The 19,854-nt window shown below is 38.7% G+C and overlaps 1 protein-coding gene across 3 annotated transcripts in view; it reads left to right on the top strand.

Moving 5' to 3' along the window:
- The window catches only part of LOC126236979 (organic cation transporter protein-like), a 306,544-nt gene extending 287,614 nt beyond the window's left edge, over positions 1-18,930 (top strand). For all 3 annotated transcript variants that reach the window (XM_049946697.1, XM_049946698.1, XM_049946699.1), the window contains 3 exons: positions 60-250; positions 18,365-18,489; positions 18,581-18,930. In XM_049946697.1, coding sequence (XP_049802654.1) covers positions 60-250; positions 18,365-18,489; positions 18,581-18,638 — 374 coding nt within the window. In that variant the 3' untranslated portion in view covers positions 18,639-18,930. The remainder of the gene's footprint in view (positions 1-59; positions 251-18,364; positions 18,490-18,580) is intronic.
- The last annotated feature ends 924 nt before the right edge of the window (positions 18,931-19,854 follow it).

Here is a 19,854-nt window from a genome sequence, read left to right on the forward strand (position 1 = left end):
AGAAAATTGTGTAGTTACTCGTTCTGTTATGTAGGCTTACGCAACATTTGTAATTGCAGATTTACAACAGTGGTACCCATACCTGTTGTTTCTGGCTATGATGGGAAGAATTGCTATAGCCTGTTCTCTCACAATCTTAACAGTGGCCTCAGGAAATCAGTTCACACCTGCACGCAAGGCACAAGGTGTTTTCACTTGTGTGACAGTTTCACGAATCTTTCTCCAGCAAGCACCATTTGTTGGAACTCTGGTAAGTAGCATATCTTGCACTAGCACATGAATGAAAAACTCTTGAAGACACAGTTATGACTAAAATAGGAGTATGTATTGGTATATGTCTCAGCTTTTGCTGCTGAAATTCATATACCTTCCTTCCTTTGTCAACTACCCTTTCAAGATATATATTTTCTGTAATTATCTCTCAATGTTTCTTTGTTCTCTCTGCTTAATAACAGCTAGTTTATTTCTCCAGGCTTTTATTTTTGCTTTCTGGATATATAGGATAGAAATTAAATTTTATTAGTCTTTAAAGGCTACACAACAAATTAAGACAAGTAAATTTCCAGTGAAGACCCATATCTGAAGAGGTTAACATAACTTCACTGATGATATCAGGTGCTGAGGGATAATGTGTTTTACTACACATCAGAAACATGTTGTCAGTTGTACGATTTCTGAACACACAGAAGACCAGATGTTCATTCTACTTAATTAAGTTTTAAGCATTGATATTGATTTACTGTGAATACAGCTGGTCTCGTGAATTTTTCCTTAAAGTGTAAGGAACTCAGAAGGCTGAGATAGTAGATGTCATTCTCTTGCCTGTAAGAAACTCAATTTTAATTTGCTGCACCATGTATTTTTATTGAAGGTGTCACATACTTATTTCACCTTCTGATGCCAAAAGACCTTTTGAGTAGCATGTGACTGCACAAAAAAGTTCAGCTCATTATAACTTATTTGACAGCATTATTCATACAAGACATTTCAAATGCCTTATCGTGTATGCACTATTACTATACGGGTATATGTTTTAGCTATCTGAGATGAAGGTCAGTATTTGTGGAGCTCTATTTTAGTTGCACAGGAATAGAAAATCAAGTTGAGTTTAGTTTTGAGGAACGAACCATCCTATCATTCCTTGATAACAGCAAAAATACCTGTAATTCAGGATTGTTGGTTGACACTGTAAATCTACATCCTCCAGCAAACAATTCCACTGTCTAAGACAAAGCTACCTTATACCCTTATACATTGCAGAGGTATCTGTTTTTCACCCTTAATTTAGCAAGTCAACTCATGTAGGGACCAAGCATTGGAAATGCAACCGACTTGCATTCAGGGGCAGGGAGACTGAAATCCCTACTTGGTCATCAAGATTAAGGTTCTCCATGGGTTCTCCAAATTACTTAAGTGTAGTTTTTTCGAGTGTGTGTGTGTGGGGGGGGGGGGGGGGGGGGGCCACGCGCAGATTTATGGTGCTCAACAGCAGAGTTATTAGCGCCCTTGCTAAAACTATCCCTGACAGATGTGATTAAAACTGTTAGAACTACAATGTAAATATAATTTTCCCTATAATTACAATGTAGTTCACATACTGTTGCTCTTGCTGATACTGGGAAAGTGGGGGGCAGATGAATCAGGCATTTGGCATCAGGCTTTGTACACCCGTAGTCAACAGAAGTATCTCGAGGAGATGCAGCTCAGGAAGGTGGCATGGCAAAATGCGGTAGCACTCCTCTTGTTAAACAAACTGCAACAGAATGAATGCTGATGAGCGTGGGATAAGTATTCTGCAGTTTGCGTATACCCCAGCGACATGTGGTGGATGACAATGTGAGCCACTTGATGTTTCGTGGGCGAGCTGCTGAGAGCATGGCTGGGGGTGTTGCCGTGTCGGAGTAGGTAGAACAAGAGATTGCTCAAGTGATGGTTCGGCATCCCTCACATCTGGAAAGTGTGGCCGTCTAAGTTTTCCTCTGGCGGAAGTGACCAGCGAGGATGTTAGGGTCTGGTTTCCAGTCTATGCAGCCTGTCGTCTGCTGTTACAGATGGAGGCAATGGCATAGAGATGGAGGCAATGGAAGGAGTTGCCATTACAGTAACACATTCCCATTTTCACTCGCATTCACCTAACCAATCACTGGGCCTACAGAATCATAACTATAAGATAAAAATTTATAAAACAGCTCAAGAAAGGGTGGCTGGTTGATCACTACAGGCTAGATTTTTATGCAATATCAACACACAAAATATATACATATTTGGTTAATGGAAATGGGTAAAATCTGTAAGAAAATATGTAATATCAGGAAAATATTGTATTAAATATTCAACAAAAAACAGTAACTGTAACCACCTACTACTTTGCTTAGTGCACAACTAAACATACCAGAAACATGAAATGTATATTAAGTGGAGACATTTTCAATAACTTAATTTTTTTTATTTTTAAAGTCTGTGCTGAAATTTTGCTGGTGAGATGTTCATTGGAGTGTCTTCTTCTCCCCCACTGAGGTTATTGTAGATGTTAGTGAATTTGAGTAATCATGGATTTCTTGCCAAAACAGCATCAAACGTATTCACTATTACCTTCCCAATTTTACCTCTAATGTCAGCTAGCTTGCATTTGACATTCTCAACAACTTAAAAGAGATTACTGCAAAGGCAATTCAACAGAATTTTCTTAATGTTGTTGTGGAAGTGAGCTATGGACGTATGCCAGAGTATTTTCGATTTAAAGTTTAGTGAAAACATTTTGTGCATCTTGCAATGGAACTCTCAGTAATGAATCAGTTACAGATTCCATGGCTTAAAAATGTTCATCAAGCTCAGGTGGCAATGGGAGATCTTTCAGAAAAACTTTCTTGATGTATGAAATTATTGTATTTACTTCTGGGAAGTTGATGCACACTTCTTCACTGATACGTTTCACTGCATGAGCTAGACACATGATGTGGATTAAATATGGATGGTATATGCATAGCACAGTAGCCACTTTCAGCATTTAGGCCACAGCATCTGAACACATAATGGGAACTTTTTTTCCTGAGTTACATTGGACCACAGCATTTTAAGATAGCCATTCACAAAACAACCCACTGTTAAACGTTTTGTGCATTCCAATACTTTGCATGACTTTGAGACGTCTTCTCCACTGAGTTTGTCAATAATGAATTGACCAGTGGAACATCTGCATACATCCATTGTTTTGGCAATGAATGTTGATATGCGGTGGTTACTTATACATCACCATAGATTTTTCAGGGCCTCCTGGTAATGAGATTGTAAAGAGTTTTCCCTTAATGTCCAATCACCAGGAATCTGTTGCCTGCAGTACTTCAAAAATGCTTGATATTCCGGCACTTGAAGTTATACCACGGAATGTATGCAGCAACCATAGTAGAGCACATACAATGGAACAATGTAGTTGCAGAGTTTCCTTTTAAGGTGACTGCTCTACTTTGTTCTTAGTGTGCACTTTACAATGTATTGAGTGTTGAGAGGGTGCGCAAGTTTGTAGCATTTTCCCATAATTTTAATAAACACAACAGATCCACTTCACAGAGACTTTAATTATGGGGTAACTTTTGGATTCCACAAATGTAGAAATCATGTGGTTTTGGGGCAAAGAACATGTCAAACCATGTTTGTGGTGCATTTTTATCTGGAAAGGAAGTTCCTTGAAGGTTGCTCAACAGAGAGCCAGGAAGGTGAAAATGTGAGAGTGCCAGAACAGCTGAATAAGATGGGTGTGGAATGATTGCCCCACCCAACTCCTATATAGTGTTCTTTTGTCAGTGTAGCAGAATGCAGGCAGGCATTATATCGTGAAGTAGCATCAGTTCACGCAGTCTTCCTGGTCATTGTTCTGGGATTGAATCTGCAAGATGTTTCAGTTGTTGACAGTAAATGTCAATGATGATGTGTACATCATAAGGAAAAAATTTGTAGTTCACTATACCATCACTGTTCTACCAGATGTATAACATTATCTTTGTATATACATGCAGACTTTGTTCAGTAAGCTTTGTTTGGGCTCAACTATTCCTTTCTTTTCAATACTCTGACATAAAGACACCATTTCTTGTCACATGTAATAATACCGGATAGGAATGGTTGTTGTTGTTCACAAGTCAATTAATGATGAGCAAGCAGAGATGCACATATGGCCACCTGCTAAATTTTTGTGATTTTAGCTTAATAGCATGTGGTACCCATACATCCAATTTTTGAACCTTTCCCACTGCATGTAAATATTGCATGATGATGGAATGATCACATTTCATCACATTTGCCAATTCTCGAGTGCACTGACATAGATCATTGTGGATTGATGTGTTTAAACAATCTTCATCAAACCCAAAAGGTCTTCCTGAATGTATGGATTCACTAATACCAAAGCAATCCTCCTTAAAATCAGAAAACCCTTTTCTCACCTTGCTCAGTCCAGTAGCATTATTGCCATACACGGTGCAAATATTTATGGCTGCCTCCACTGCTGTCTTCCCTCCATTTAACTCAAACAGAAGAATATGTCAGAAATGTTCCAACTTCTCCACTTGGCACCACATTTTCTTGCATCCACAGCTCCAAGCACTATCTCCAAATGACAAAATGGCAATATGTAAACTAAAATAGCCACAGTGAACTACAAATAAAAATAATAATCAATAAATAAAGCAATAGCAACCAGAATACCAACATGCAAAACAAAACAAAACTATGGACTTATGCACCAAACTAATATATGTTGAAGAAGTTGGGAGTTCACAGAGCAGCTGACCTGCTTATTGCATGCTTGACAAAGAACAATCTCTCCATCAGTAGTGAAAGCATCATCTCTCATAACCCAACATCTTGACTTAGATGATAATTTTAATGCAACAGATGGCATCATGATCAAAAATAGTCATGAACACTTAAAGAAGTACTACTACATTGTACAGTAACATTAATGTGACCACCGGTCAGAAGCCCAAATAGCCAGCTTTTCAGCACAGGCTGCTATCAGACATATAGGGAAAGAGTCAGTGAGGTTCTGGAAGGTACTGACAGGGATATGGAGCCATACTGACTCCAGTGCCATAGCCAGCTGCAGGTTTCACAGTTGAGAATGCATGGTCTCACTGTTCTCAATAGGATTTAAACCCAAGGGGGTTGGTGGTCAGGTGATTACAGTAATCTGATCCTGGTGCTCTTCAAACCACACACACACATGGAATGCTGTGTGATATGATGCATTGTCCTGCTGGTAGATGCCATGTTGCTGAAGAAAAACTAACTACGTGATGGAGTGGACGTGGTCCCCAAGGAAAGATGCATATTTGTGTTGACCCATTGTGCCTTCCAGAATGTTGAGACCACTGCAGGAATGCCATGAAAACACTCCCTTGACCATAATGCTCCCTCCTCCAGCCTGGACCCTTCCAACAATTGTTGCAGCACATCTGCTTTCAGACATTTCACACCAATGGAGCATAAAATGTTATTCATCTGAAAAGGCCATCTATAGCCTCGAAGTGGACATCCAGTTGTGATATTGGTGTGCAAATACCAGCCTTCATTGCAGATGAATGGCAGTCAGCATGGGTGCATGAACCAGGTGCCCACTGCGAAGGCTCATATGCAGCAATGTTCAGTGAACGTTCTTTGAGGAGATACTGTTGGCAGCCCCTTGGTTCACCTGGGCAGGTCAGTTGCTCAACAGTTGCACATCTGCTAACCTATACACATTTCCACAGCCATCATTGACCTCTGTCACCTAATGCCATGGTGGACCACAATTGCACTGGTGCCAGTTTTGGGTTATGCTGTTTTACCACAGGTAGTATACTTTAACCACAGCAGCACACAAGCAATTTATGGAATTTGCCATTTCAAAAATGCTGCCATCTTTGGCAAGAAGGTCCATGATCATTCCCTTTGAGACACTGGATAACTCACTCCATTTCCGCATTACAATAGCTGCATTATTATCCTCACCCCCCCCCCCCCCAATGCACTTTATGTATCCTCCATTGCTAGTGCTGCCACCTGCTGTCTGTGAGTGGTTAGTGTGTGTGATGTATTTGGTTTCTTGGGTAAGTGCAGTATGACCTCTGCTGTTCTTAATCCATATTGGCGTAAATGATTTATGAGACAAAATGAGTTCCCTCAGATTGTCTGCAGATGATGCTTTCATTTACTGTTCAGTAAACTTGTCAGAAGGTCAATACTGATTACAAAATGATTTACACAAGATACCACCGCATGGTGTGAAAAGTAGAATTGTTCTGAGGAAGGTGATCCAAGACAATATTTTATTGGCACAACACTTAGAAGATAAATAATCTACTACAGAGACTGCCTACACTATGCTTGTCTGCTCTCTTCTAAAGTATTGCTGTGTGGTATAAGATCCTTACCATACAGTACTGATGAAGGAGATTGAAAATGTTCACAGAAGAGAAGCTCATTTTGTATCATAATGAAATAGGCAGAGAGTGTCATGGCTATGATAGTGAGATAACCTCTTTCCTTTTTCTTTTTATTTTCTCATTGCAGCAAGATCTTTTCATGGCATTTTTCATGAAATTTAAATCAGCAACTTTCTCCCAAAGCAAGAGTACAACCCTATGACCAGAAAATATTCCTTATTCAATGCTCCAACACATGCCAGAGAAAGGACAAATCCATCTATTGTACATCTTAAATAAAGTATAGACCATCCAAATCTGTAACACAGAAATGAAGACTGCTTGGATCTTACCAATACATAAAATGGAAAATGCACATTAGTGTGCTTTATCATACAGGTCCATCAAACTTTTATCATTTGTTTATAAAAATTTAATGGATGATTAAATACAAATTAGAATTCTGGATTGAGAATCAAAGAGCAATGCCCCTTGGACAAACTGGTCTTAGAGAGGGTAACGGCACCACTGAATGCAGGTATCATTAGTCACTGACATGCAAATTACGTACAGTGACAGTTAATATCTGCTAGCGGTGTATAGACCTACGGATATCGTGATAGTGTTCTTATGCCCGTATTGATAAATAAGTTGAAGACCCATGACATCTCCCATTCATTCACAAGCTACACCAACTGTTGTCCAATTGAAGCTAGGTTATTACAAGAAACAGTGAAACAGCAGCCCAACAAGAACAAACAAATGCTTATCACAAGAATCCGTGTTATTGCCATTGCTGTTCAATATATTTACATCAGATATACATTCATTGTTTCACCCAAGTGTACAAATACAGCAGTATGCAGATGATTTATGTATTTGTATTCACAGTGACAGTTTTACTGAGTGCCAGCAGCAGATGGCTAACATTACAATAGTGTTCAATGAATGGCTGAATGAGAATGGCTTCATATAACAGCTCATAACAAAAACAAAATATGGGTAATGGAATGTAGTTGCATTAAAGGAGGCGATGCTGAGGGAATTAGATTCGGAAACGAGAAACTTAAAGTAGTGGATGAGTTTTGCCATTTGGGGAGCAAAATAACTGATGATGTTCAAAGTGGAGAGGATATAAAATGTAGACTGGCAATGGCAAGGAAAGTGTTTCTGAAGAAGAGAAATTTGTTAACATCAAGTGTAGATGTAAGTGTAATGAAGTCCTTTCTGAAAGTATTTGTATGGAATGTAGCCATTATGGAAGTAAAACATGGACGATAAATAGTTTAGACAAGAAGATAACAGAAGCTTTCAAAATGTGGTGCTACAGAAGACTGCAGAATATTAGATGGGTAGATCATGTAACTAATGAGGAGGTACTGAATAGAATTTGGAGAGGAGGAATTTGTGGCACAACTTGACTAGAAGAAGGGATCGGTTGGTAGGAGACATTCTGTGGCATCACGGGATCACCAATTTAGTATTGGAGGAAAGCGTGGAGGGTAAAAATCGTAGAGGGAGATCAAGGGATGAATACACTAAGCAGATTCAGAAGGATGTAGGTTGCAGTAGTTACTCAGAGATGAAGAACTTTGCACAGGATAGGGTGGAATGGAGAGCTGCACCAAACCAGTCTCTTGACTGAACAACAACAATAACAACAACATTGCCTTTTAAATCAGCTGTGGGCATATTTATGAGACATAGCTTAACAATATAAAAAACATAAGATTAGAAACCTTTATATTCCCAGTCAAAAAAGTGGTCAAGAACTTAGGGCTTTACATCATTCACAAACTAACATGGTCACATCACATTAATCATGCAATTCACAATGTGCAGATGCCATAAATATTCTTCACACAGTGAAAGGAAGCAGACCAAAGAATCTGCATTAATATATATATATAAAAATTGCTAATATGACCTTTCATGGATACGGATGCATCTGTTATGGTTCAGCAACACAAAGATAAACTAGACGAACTCAATAAGTGCCAATATAAAGCCATCAGAGTATGTATTGGAGCATTCAAATTGACCCCAACTAACACTTTGCTGGTGGAAGTAAATGAAATGTCATTAGAAATACATCACTGGTAAATTCCTCTTGAAATGTTTTTACTTCTTAAATGGCAATTTGTTAACAAAGATCAGAGATCTCACTACAAAGTGCTATGCAGGGCAGTATCGGAATAAGAGGAAACTACAACCCCTAGCAGAATTTTACTTCAATACTTCATATTTCCATGAATATGTCACAACTTCCCTAAATACAAGCAGCTTTAGCACCCAAAATACAAGCTGCTTCAGCATGCCCTATGCATATGCAAACACCTTAGTGAAGCAAGGCACACCTTCGCCTTCCATTCAACCAAGGTTCACTGAATGAGAAAATTTTAGCAAGACAAATCTGCACAAATATGTCTAAACAAAAAAGTAAGTGCATTGGTAGCTGGCAGGACTAATCAAGGAGACAAATTCAAGCTCTCTGAAATTGCATCCATACTCACTGCAGAACTCATGGTAATTTTAGAGGGACTTGAATACCCATAGAGGTGCAAAAAGAAACAATCATAATTTTATCAGAGTCACACTTAGCTTTGATGCTGTTAAAATGGTATGTTGTCAACAACACCACAAATTATCCAGTATTTTACATTATATTTTGAAGAGTCAAAGAAACTGGTACACCTGCCTAATATTGTGTAGGGCCCCCTCAAGCAAGCAGAAGCGCTGCAACGTGATGTGGCATGGACTCAAATAATGTGTGACGTATTGCTGAAGGGTACTGACATCATGAAACCTGCAGACCTGTCCATAAATTCATAAGAGTATGAGGGATCAAGATCTCTTCTGAAGAGCACATTGCAAGGCATCCCAGATATGCTCAATAATGTTCATGTCTGGGGAGTTTCAGTGCTAGCGGAAGTGTTTAAACTCAGGATTTCCTGGAGCCACTCTGTAACAATTCTATAAATGTGGGGTGTTGCATTGTCCTGCTGGAGTTGTCCAAGTCCTTTGGAATGCACAATGGACATGAATGAATGCAGGTGATCAGACAGGATGCTTACGTATATGTGACCTGTCAGAGTCATATCTAGACATATCAGAATCCTATATTCCTCCATCTGCACACACCCCACACCATTACAGAGCCTCCACCAGCTTTAACAGTCCCTTGCTGACATGCAGGATTCATGGATTCATGAGGTTGTATTGATACACATACACGTCCATCCACTCGATACAATTTGAAATGAGACTTGTCTGACCAGAAAACATGTTTCCAGGCATCAACAGTCCAATGTCGGTGTTGACGGGCCCAAACAAGGTGTAAAGCTTTGTGTCATGCAGTCATCATGGGCACATGAATGGGCCTTCAGCTCTGAAAGCCCATATTGATGATGTTTCATTGAATGGTTCACAAGCTGACACTTGTTGATGGCGCAGCATTGAAATCTGCAGCAATTTGTGGAAGGGTTGCACTTCGGTCACATTGAATGACTCCATTATTGCAGGATATTTTTCTGGCTGCAGCAATGCCAGAGATTTGATGCTTTACTGGATTCCTGATATTCACAGTATGCTCATGAAATGGTTGTATGGGAAAATCCCCATTTCATCACTACCTCAGAGGTGCTGTGTCCCATCACTCATTCCGCAACTACAACACCACATTCAAACTCACTTAAATCTCGATAATCTGCCATTGTAGCAGCAGTAACCGATCTAACAACTGCACCAGACACTTTTTGCCTTATGTAGGCATTGCCGACCACAGTACGGTATTCTGCCTGTGTACATATCTTCGTATTTGAATATGCATGCCTATACCAGTTTCTTTGTTGCTTCAGTGTAGAAGCAGTGCAGGAGCTTATCACATAAATAAGATGATCATCATGTGCAGGTAAAAGTGCAAAGTGAAGTAAGGGGAAATAAAAAAGTAGGTACCCTGGCTAAGAAAGTTGTATACATTGGTTCACTGAAATGTGACAAAGTGCAACCTGACTATATTCTTCACACCATAAGGCAGTGGTCATAAAACTTCTTCACGCTAGAGGGGTGGCACCTTAGATCACATATCTACCAGTCTTAATAATTGGTAACCTCTCCCAGCTCGCAAGTACTGACCATTCAGAACACATCACGTTGACTGTTCTGTTTGAAATTGCTGATTGCTACCACCCTCAGTGACTCCAAAGTTGTGACATTGTAATTGCCTGATGTTGTGTTTTCCGTATGAGCAGGTGATTACTTGATTAATCACAGTAATTGTATGTATATTTAAATGATAAAAATATTTACTTGATATTTTGAACATAATTTTTCTTCTACTCGTTTTATTGTGTTACAACACCCTTAATTTAATTTCATATTCCTTGCTACAAATATGTACAGCTCTTTAATAGGCATTCTCAAATCCCTGTTACTTGTGTGTGAAAATGTATTCCATAGCAGCTGATTGGAATGAGTGACGTACGCCCAAGAGCTGTACCTATTGACGGGCAAACAAACATTACCCCTCTGACTTTTCTAACTCCACAGTGGTCTTGCTACTTACCCCTCTGCCCCTGAAGTATGTGGCCAATTCCACTATGCACAGGGCTGAATTCACCAACGTTGATTAAAACTAAGCACATGTTAAAATATTACTGTCTTTGTACGTATTTTTGCTTGTTACTGGGCAGGAAAACCTACATTTCAGAAGCTCTTCACTCTACTTGGTGTTTTTGGATTTGGCTGTTAGTTGCTGGAAGCATATTATTATACAGTAAGTCAGAACCACAGGGTGCACAAATACTTGATCCAGGCTGCATGTGGCCTGTGGGATACAGTTTGATGATCTTGCCATAAGGACTATAAGTGGGGCCAGATGGAATGAAAATCTCCAGTCTTCCAAAACTAAAGGGAGACCTTATACCAAAGTAATAGTTAATCTCCTGTCCCCTCCTTGGTACCAAAATTGGAGATACAGTAGACACTTTATATGGCAACGGCACAACTTACTTCAGTCACAGGAAATTCCGGCTACGTATACACCACCTCAGCATGGACACATCACCTTCATGTGAATGTGTCAGCGTGGAAGATGTTAATCACATTTTGTTCAGCTGCCACAGAGGTATCAAGAAACTACAAAACTATTATTGCATCTGATGACCTCTGGAAATGCTTTACCCAAAAATTAAAACCCTTTGAGCAACAGAAGACACAGAAGAGTATAAGCTGCTATAGCATTTTATAACAGAATGTCAAATAAGAATATACAAACAGAATTTTTTTTACATTATATGGTAGACATGCTAATTTTCTTAGATCATTGACTTAAATTCAGTTTAAATGGATGTAACAGCTAACTGTTGATTTTTATGACCTAAGGTTGGCTGTAAGGGTGATTCCCAAAAGCCATTAAGAAAAAACCTTTTTCTCCTCAGAAATATTTTGTTGGCTCCCGCCTACAAAGGAGGAAATGGCCATTTTAATTAACTACAAGAAATCAGAACTCACAATGAAAGATTTAGGCATTCATTTTTCCCATGTGATTTTTTGACAGTGAAACGGTTGAAAAATACAATACTGCAGTGTCTGTGTTGGTAAGGAGCATTGCATCATACTTCTTACCAACTAAGGCACTGCAATATCATATTTACTGGCCAGTTCCAGGCTAGTTACTTTTAACTAAAATTCCTCACCTGTACAGGAATTACATGATGGTTAGGAGTGGAGGTTGTAGACAGTGGACAATGACATGGGAGTTTGGGTCTGGCCGTGAGTTGTGCTCAGATAGCTGAAGCGGTTAAGGCAACCTCTTGCATGAAATGAAAAATCTGGGTCTGGGTCCCAGTTCGGAGCAAATTTTTGTTGTTGTCATTCCGTTATACAGTTGAAGGTTGTCCGTATTTTCAACTGTGAATACTTTCATGTATGCATGCACCAATACCACAACTAGATATCCACTGAGTGGTGACTAGTGGCCTTTTAAGAAGAATTTTATGCTCCTTTGAAGAAGAATTTTATGCTCCATTGAACAGATGGCTGCTACCATGTATGGTGTGAAACATCTAAAAGCAAACACCCTGCAATGTTTGTTGGAAGGTTCCAGGCCAGAGGAGGGTTCATTATGGTCTGAGGAATGTTTTCATGACATTCCTTTGGTAATTTCATCGTTCTGGATCAACACTAGTACATATCTTTCCTTGGGAATTGTGTGAACCCCTACATGCATTTTTTTCCTCGGTATGATGGCTTCTACCAGCAGGTCAATGCAACATGTCACACGGCTTGCAGTGTAGGTGTGTGGTTTGCAGAGCACCAGGATTAGTTTACTGTACTCCCCTAGCCACAAAACTCCCATTAAAGAATCTGTGTGACCACCTTTGTTGAGATGTGTGTGGCATCGATCCTCAACCGTAAAATCTAGTGCAGCTGCCTGAAGCATTAGAATTGGCTTGACTTCACATCCCTGCACATTATTATAGTGATTTGTGCTTCAAAAAGTGGGTATTTAGTCTTTTGACATATGGTTACATTAATGTGACTGGACAGTTTATTTTTGACCCATAGTTTCCTTGCAGTCGTTTGACTACAATTGAATAACAAAAAGTGCAGACCAAATATGTGTTGTTTCACGTTTCTATGCAGCAAGTGAAACATTTTCCAACAAAGTATCTCAACTCTCAGCTTTTTGCTTTCCTTGAATTAAAGTTAGATGTGGACAAGTTATTTTGTGTGAAATGGTGAAGAAGCCTGCCATAAAGAGTCCATTTTCACACACATACTCCCATGATACACATACAATATTTACATTAGTTGGAAAAATATTACTTGCCATGGGATGTCTCTTCAGACACCAGTTCAATATGGAACAGTAATATTCATGCCTCCAGACTACTTTCCTGGCATGAACTGCTTATGTCACCTAAGTTATATGAAAATAATGATATTGCTGTTCTCTGAATTTTATTCGTGGCCCCCAAACAAAATATGCCACGCCAGTCAAGTTGCCTGGCTGTAGATACTTAATGCTGCATGTGTGAAGCCAGGCCATGTGACTAGTACTTGTCTAAGAGAGTGACCTACAGAGACTGAGGGGAAATATGAAAAATGGTAAAACAAGCAATAATGTGTAATTAAAATATGTAAAATACATGTAATTATACATAAATATGTAAAATTATGTAACAATAAAGTGAAATAAATCAATGTTGGCACTGTAACGTGGGAATATTTACACTTCTCTTATGTGTAGGAGTGAAGGAAAAGGCTATGTAATTACATAAAAATCTGAGATCTACTGATCTTAAAAAGTCATACCATATTGCTCTTGTTGTCTGTTAAAACAAAGGACTGATCAGTTGGTAAACTACCCTCTATCATTTTGTCTGAATCTGTGCCAGAAGTGCCAACAATTTAGGGACCTGTCATGGGATTAGGAAGCCATGTGTCATTGGACTGTGCATGGCATATTTGAAGAGGGCATTTTCTAGTATGTGGTGGTGCTCTCTAGTGTTCAAGTTTGAAGTTTCAAAACTTGTTTGTTATGGTGTTATAAGTGAATGATTGCAACTGGAGGTAGATAGTGGTGTGTGCTTTGTTTTGTGGTTTGGAATTGGTAGTAGTTGTCTTGGATATGAGAAAGAAATTGATAGCCAATTCATGGAATGTTGCTGTGTGTGACGATGTGACCAGCACCACTAAGTTTTTGCACCTGTATGGCTTGCTGGCTGTATTTATATAGTGTCATGTGTGGGGCATACACATGAAGTTGACTAAACTTACTGCTTGATTCTGTTATATTTCAGTTGATTTTGAAGGAGTATATGAATTAATTTGTGTAAACTTTTTTTTCTTTTTACTTGAATGGTGGCTTTTTGGCTAAACCTGAGTAGTCATCTGGGCTGAAGGAATGTTGGCAGTGTTAACTGGGGACTGTAGTAGCACCTCTTGCAGATTAAGCACAAACTATTGTCACAAACCAAAAGAAATAGTGGCTCTTTTAGTAGATGTGCTAATTGGCATAGTACAAAACAGGATGTGGTGACAGACTTTCCTGTGGCATGAACCAAGGTCTAGGTAAGGTTGGAATATTACAGTTTGGCTTTGAATTGGCAAAGCTAACTAATATGAATCAAAGAAAATTAGCTGTGATGATAGATGGATATGTAGTGTAGTGTAAAGTCTAGGTTAGTTTTAGATGTGACAGTTTGGTTGTCCACTCACAGCAACTGCTTTTAAAAATGATCTTTTCAAAAATGTGGTGGGGTATTTTCAGTATTTTCCAGTTTCTGCGGTGGTGGATGGGGAGGAAGCTAAAAGTACCGCATAAATTTTATAGAACATTCCAATTTGTACTAGTTGTACCTAGCCACACTTTGCTGTGTCTCAGTCTGGTTAAATGGTAAAGAAAGGAAACAGAAAACACACATTTCTAATATATATGAGAACTAAAACTATGTCTTTGTCTCCTTCTCTTACCTTTCTCTGTCCATTTCCCCCTCCCCTTTCTTTATCCATCCCCTCCCCCCTCCCCCTCTCTCTGTCCATCTTCATCTTCTCCTCCCCCCTCCTTCTCTCTCAATCTCTTCCTGCCTCCTCTTTCAGACCATACCTGATCCCATCCTCTCTCTCCATCTCCTCTTGGCCCCTTCCTCTTTCTATCTCCTCCTTCTCATTTTCTATGTCAATTTCTTCACACCCCTTTCGTCCATCTCCCCCCCCCCCCCCCTCCTCCTCTCTGACCTTGAGCCATGTTTATTATTATTGCAAATTCAGATTCTGTAGTATTCTTCTAATCATAAACCAATAAGCCATAAATACAACTTTCCTGTTTGCTAACATTGTGTCGCTAATGTGTATTTTATATACCTGTATCTGTAGACTAAAAATATATGTATGTGTCTAAACTTTTACTACAGGAACATATAAAATTTTGTAGGTACATTTTGAGTTTTTTGATAACAATGTATTCCCTTTATAAATGAAATAATATATTTTTGTATTATATGTATTAAAAATATACATACATTAAAGAATTAGGTCCATAAAACTACACCTGTATTAGAATTCAGTCAAGAAATTTTGGAGATTAATGGTTTTGAGCAAAACTTCAAAGAAGTTCTTGAAGAACTTAAGGAGATTTGAGTTTTAAAGAAACGAACATCTACATTTGTATTTATATAGAAACTGTAAATGTTTACAAAAATCCCGAAAATTTTTTGACCAAATGCTTTGAATTTTGACACAATTTTGCACTGGAACACGGGCATTTTATATACCTATTTTTAAATATATGTAGTATATAATGTTTTAAGAGGGAAACGTTGCTACAAAATATCTCAAAAAAGTTTATGTATATAAGAAATATGTACCTAAAAACACACCTGTATTAGAATGCAATGAAATGGAAATAAGCATATGGCATCGTTGGCCGGGAGGCCCCAATAGGGGGAAGTTCGGCTGCCAAGTGCAAGTTTTAATTCATTCAATGCCGCATTGGGCGACTTGCCTGCCGGTGATGAGGTTGAAATAATGATGAGAACAACACAACACCCAATCCACAAGCAGAGAAAATCTCCAACCCGGCCGGGAATTGATCCCAGGCCCACTTGTGTGGGAGGCGAGCACATTACCACCCAGCTAAGCAGGTGGATATTAGAATGCAATGTTGTGTCAAAAAAGTAATCAGTCAAGACTGCCTTTCATTGGCAGAACACTTGAAGATGCAAGAAATTTGCTAAAGAGACTGACTACATACACTTGTACATCCTTTGCTAGAGTATTGCTGCACACCATGGGACCCTTACCAGACAGGATTGACGGCCATCGAAAAACTTTGAAGAAGGGCAGCTTTTTACGTATTATCTTGAAATAAAGGAGAAAGTGTTGCAGATATGATATGCAAGCTGGGGTGGCAATCATTAAAACAAGCATTTTTCATCACTGCAAAATCTTTTCACAAAATTTCTGTCACTAAATTTCTACTCCAAATGTAAAAACAGTTTGTTGCTCTACCTAAAGATTCCGGGTGTTCATTTCTCTCATATGCTATTCATTCTCACCTACATTTCAATGCCAACATATTTCCAATAAATTCCAGTCTCTTTTAACTGGCTCCATATATACAATTCATTCTGGCTCTATAGAGCAATTAGAGTTTTCAATACTAGCATTTACAGTGAGGTTTGGTATTTTGGTTAGTGGCTTTTTCGATAGCATTTTTTTCAGATTTAGTTGTTTGTTGGTGTTATATAGTTCAGTTTTCCTGAACAGATAACTGAAGGTTACAATACTGAATTGTGTGGAGTCTTGAGGCTTTTATACATTGTTGGCATTACTGACTTCTGCAATTTTGTTTCGTATTTTTTTTTTAAGCATGTATGTATTGGGTTATGAATTCATTTGTTTTGTCTCTTCCCATCCAAAACTCCTTAATACCCACCAGGTATTCCATTAGTACCATGTTCTTCTTCATATTATTATGATTAGATTATGGATTTGATTTCATTCTATTAACTGTACTGAATCTTTGAAGTTATGGTTGCCATACTGGATAGAGGTGATATGACTGTCCACCATCTGGATGATGTCACAGGTCAAAGGTCAGGACCAGCATATGATATTCTGTTATTTCCCACTTCTTCCACCATTAAGATCATGTACCTCAGCAGTGAGGGTAAAGTATGTAGGAGGACAGCACAATGCATGGCCTGATTTAGAATAAACACTTCTTTGGCTGCTAAATGTGCTAAATCATATCCGCAAATACTCTTGTACCATGGTAGCCAGTAGAATGACGCCTCCTTCCCCAGCCTTTGCAGAAGCAGTAGGGAGTCTTGGATGTTCCGGATCCTACTCAGTACATTTGCTAATTAGATTTAAATGCTGTTACAAAATAAGAGCAGACAAGGAGTTTCTCAGTATGGATGCATCCCATCTACTCCATATCCCTCAAGATTGCAAACAACTCTATATCAAAAACAGCAACAGGGTGAGGGAATAAAACTTGAGGACAAACAGAAGGAAAACTACTGGAAGCCAACAGTATCCCCCTCTATTCCAACTCCTAATGATGTCACTGTTGATGGGATATTAAACTCTAATTTCCCTTTCTGTCTTTTCACACTACATTGTCAAAGTTTTGAAACATATGATTTGAATTTGTAAACAAGTATTTTACAGTACATAGTACTTCCTTAAATACAATCTTATTTCTCAGTCTGCTTACAGTTTCTGTAGCAGCTATAGCTGAGCAGACTGGTTGTGCAATGCTGTAATTTGCACTAACATTAGCTGACATGCAAGGACCATGGCACCACCCTACAGTTTCATTGCTACAGAATAAAGCATCACTGTGGAAGCCACTTCAGAATTAACTACTAAGCTATAAAACAAAAAAATCTATGTCAAAGATCAAACCATGAGGTAGGACCATGCCCTGCTATCAGGCTGGCATGTCATCCTCCGCCCTGTAGCATAATTGAATGTGACATGGATCGGCATCTCCAGTCATAATTTATAAAATTTTACTGCCTATTTTCTATAAGGAATGCACTATCAAATGATATTCTCTTTCAGGAAAGTACTTCTTCACTTGCAGCTGATCCAGTTTGAATGAAAAAGTAATATTTACACCACAGATCCCTGCATGGAAAGAGGAAATTAATGTATTTTATTGTTTTCAAACTGATTAGTCACATAAAACCAATTAAATATGAAGTATTCTGTAAGAAGTGATGTTTCCTGCTTTATCACAAGTTTCTGTAGTAGGTTTTCCAATTTATGATAAGGCACTATATTGGTGGACTGAAGATAAAGCTCAAGTTGTTACTATTATGATGCAAATAACATAAAAGATGTGCTCTATACAGCAAGTATTGAGAATAAAGTACTTAGCAATTGGGACACTGATACTTTTTAACATTATTTCATTCTGTAATAAATTTGTTTTCTTTAACTTTTTGCAGGCAGTATATGGAGAAAGGGTTTCACTGAGTGTGTTTGGGCTCTATACTTTCTTAGCAGGAATTTCTGCTTTGACACAGACTATGACGACTGAAGAAATCGAGAAAGTTGGAAGAGGGAAAAACAGGTTTGTAGCATCACAATTTACGTACCCTCATTTAAGCACAATTATGTCTGCTAAAGATGGTAATGATTATCCTTTTCTTTGACCTTTACAGTTACGAGTTGGGTAGTTCCACACATCAGATGAAGGATGATGGATATCATGATGTGTAATACCTCACTTCCGCAACTAGTGGCATTGTGTTACACAGTTAATTTTCTAAAGAGTGAACTAAAAATGATGATCAGCAAATGCAAGAAAAGTGCACTGAATGGACAGGATACTGATGCAGCCAACTGACTGAGGGATTGATGAAGTTGCTGACTGAAAGTGGTGCAAATGATTTTTGCAAGTCAGATTATCTAGTCGCCTTAACAGTATTTGCAGACACTGACAACTGGAAGAAATGGAACAAATCTTAGACCATAGGATAATTTCACATAATAAATCTATTTATTTACTGAATTGTATAGTTGCCTTTTTTATTCACTAATTATGCTTAAAATACACTAATCTTTGAGAATGGCAAAGGGTACACTTATCAGTGTGCCAGCAATAAGGGATTAAGACTGCATTAAGGTGGAATACACTTAGGTCCCAAGTTTGTTATGATGTTTCTATTAGTACTTGTTATGTTAGCAAGATAGTGATGAGTGGGTACTCAACCATGCACTGTGACAACAGCCTGATACACATCTCCTGCATACCTAACCATCAACTGTGATGACAGCACATGATGCTCATCTCCTGATTGCATAGCCATAGGAAACTATACAGTTTTGTCCACTGTGTTGGCTCAAGACTGGAGGGCTGCACTGAGAGTGAAACTTTGTGCTATAAGTTGGTTTGTTTACACATTCATCGTTGTGTCATCTTCCAATTTACAGTGAAGACAATTGCATCAGACTGCAATGAGCACAAAAATACCGTTGTTGGTGTAGTGGGTGACTAAATGTGTTTTTTGTCCTTTTTTTAAAATGAGTCTCACATTAAAATGTCTTTCAGTGGTGGAGATGTTCTGTTTGTGGGGCACTCAGGTGTGATCATCAGCGCCCATACAAAGTCCCAATTTTTTCACAGTCCAATTATTTTCATGGTCCAATCTAGCCCCTATCATCAACGATGAGGACGATGATGAAATGATGAGGACAGCACAAACACCCAGTCCCTGTGCAGAGAAAATCCCCAACCCAGCCGGGAATCGAACCCTTGACCCCAAGATCCAGAGGTAGCAACGCTAGCCACTAGATCACACGCTGCGGGCTACTGTCTTTCGGTGAGTGGTAAAGTGGAATAACTCCAACAGCTTATGATCTCAACTCTTACACATTGTCAGGATTTGAAAAACATTTGTTGTCTTAGGTAGGTATTGATGTTTGAAGTACATTC

The sequence above is a fragment of the Schistocerca nitens genome, chromosome 2 (assembly GCF_023898315.1).
Source record: "Schistocerca nitens isolate TAMUIC-IGC-003100 chromosome 2, iqSchNite1.1, whole genome shotgun sequence".
Taxonomy (NCBI): Eukaryota; Metazoa; Arthropoda; class Insecta; order Orthoptera; family Acrididae; genus Schistocerca; species Schistocerca nitens.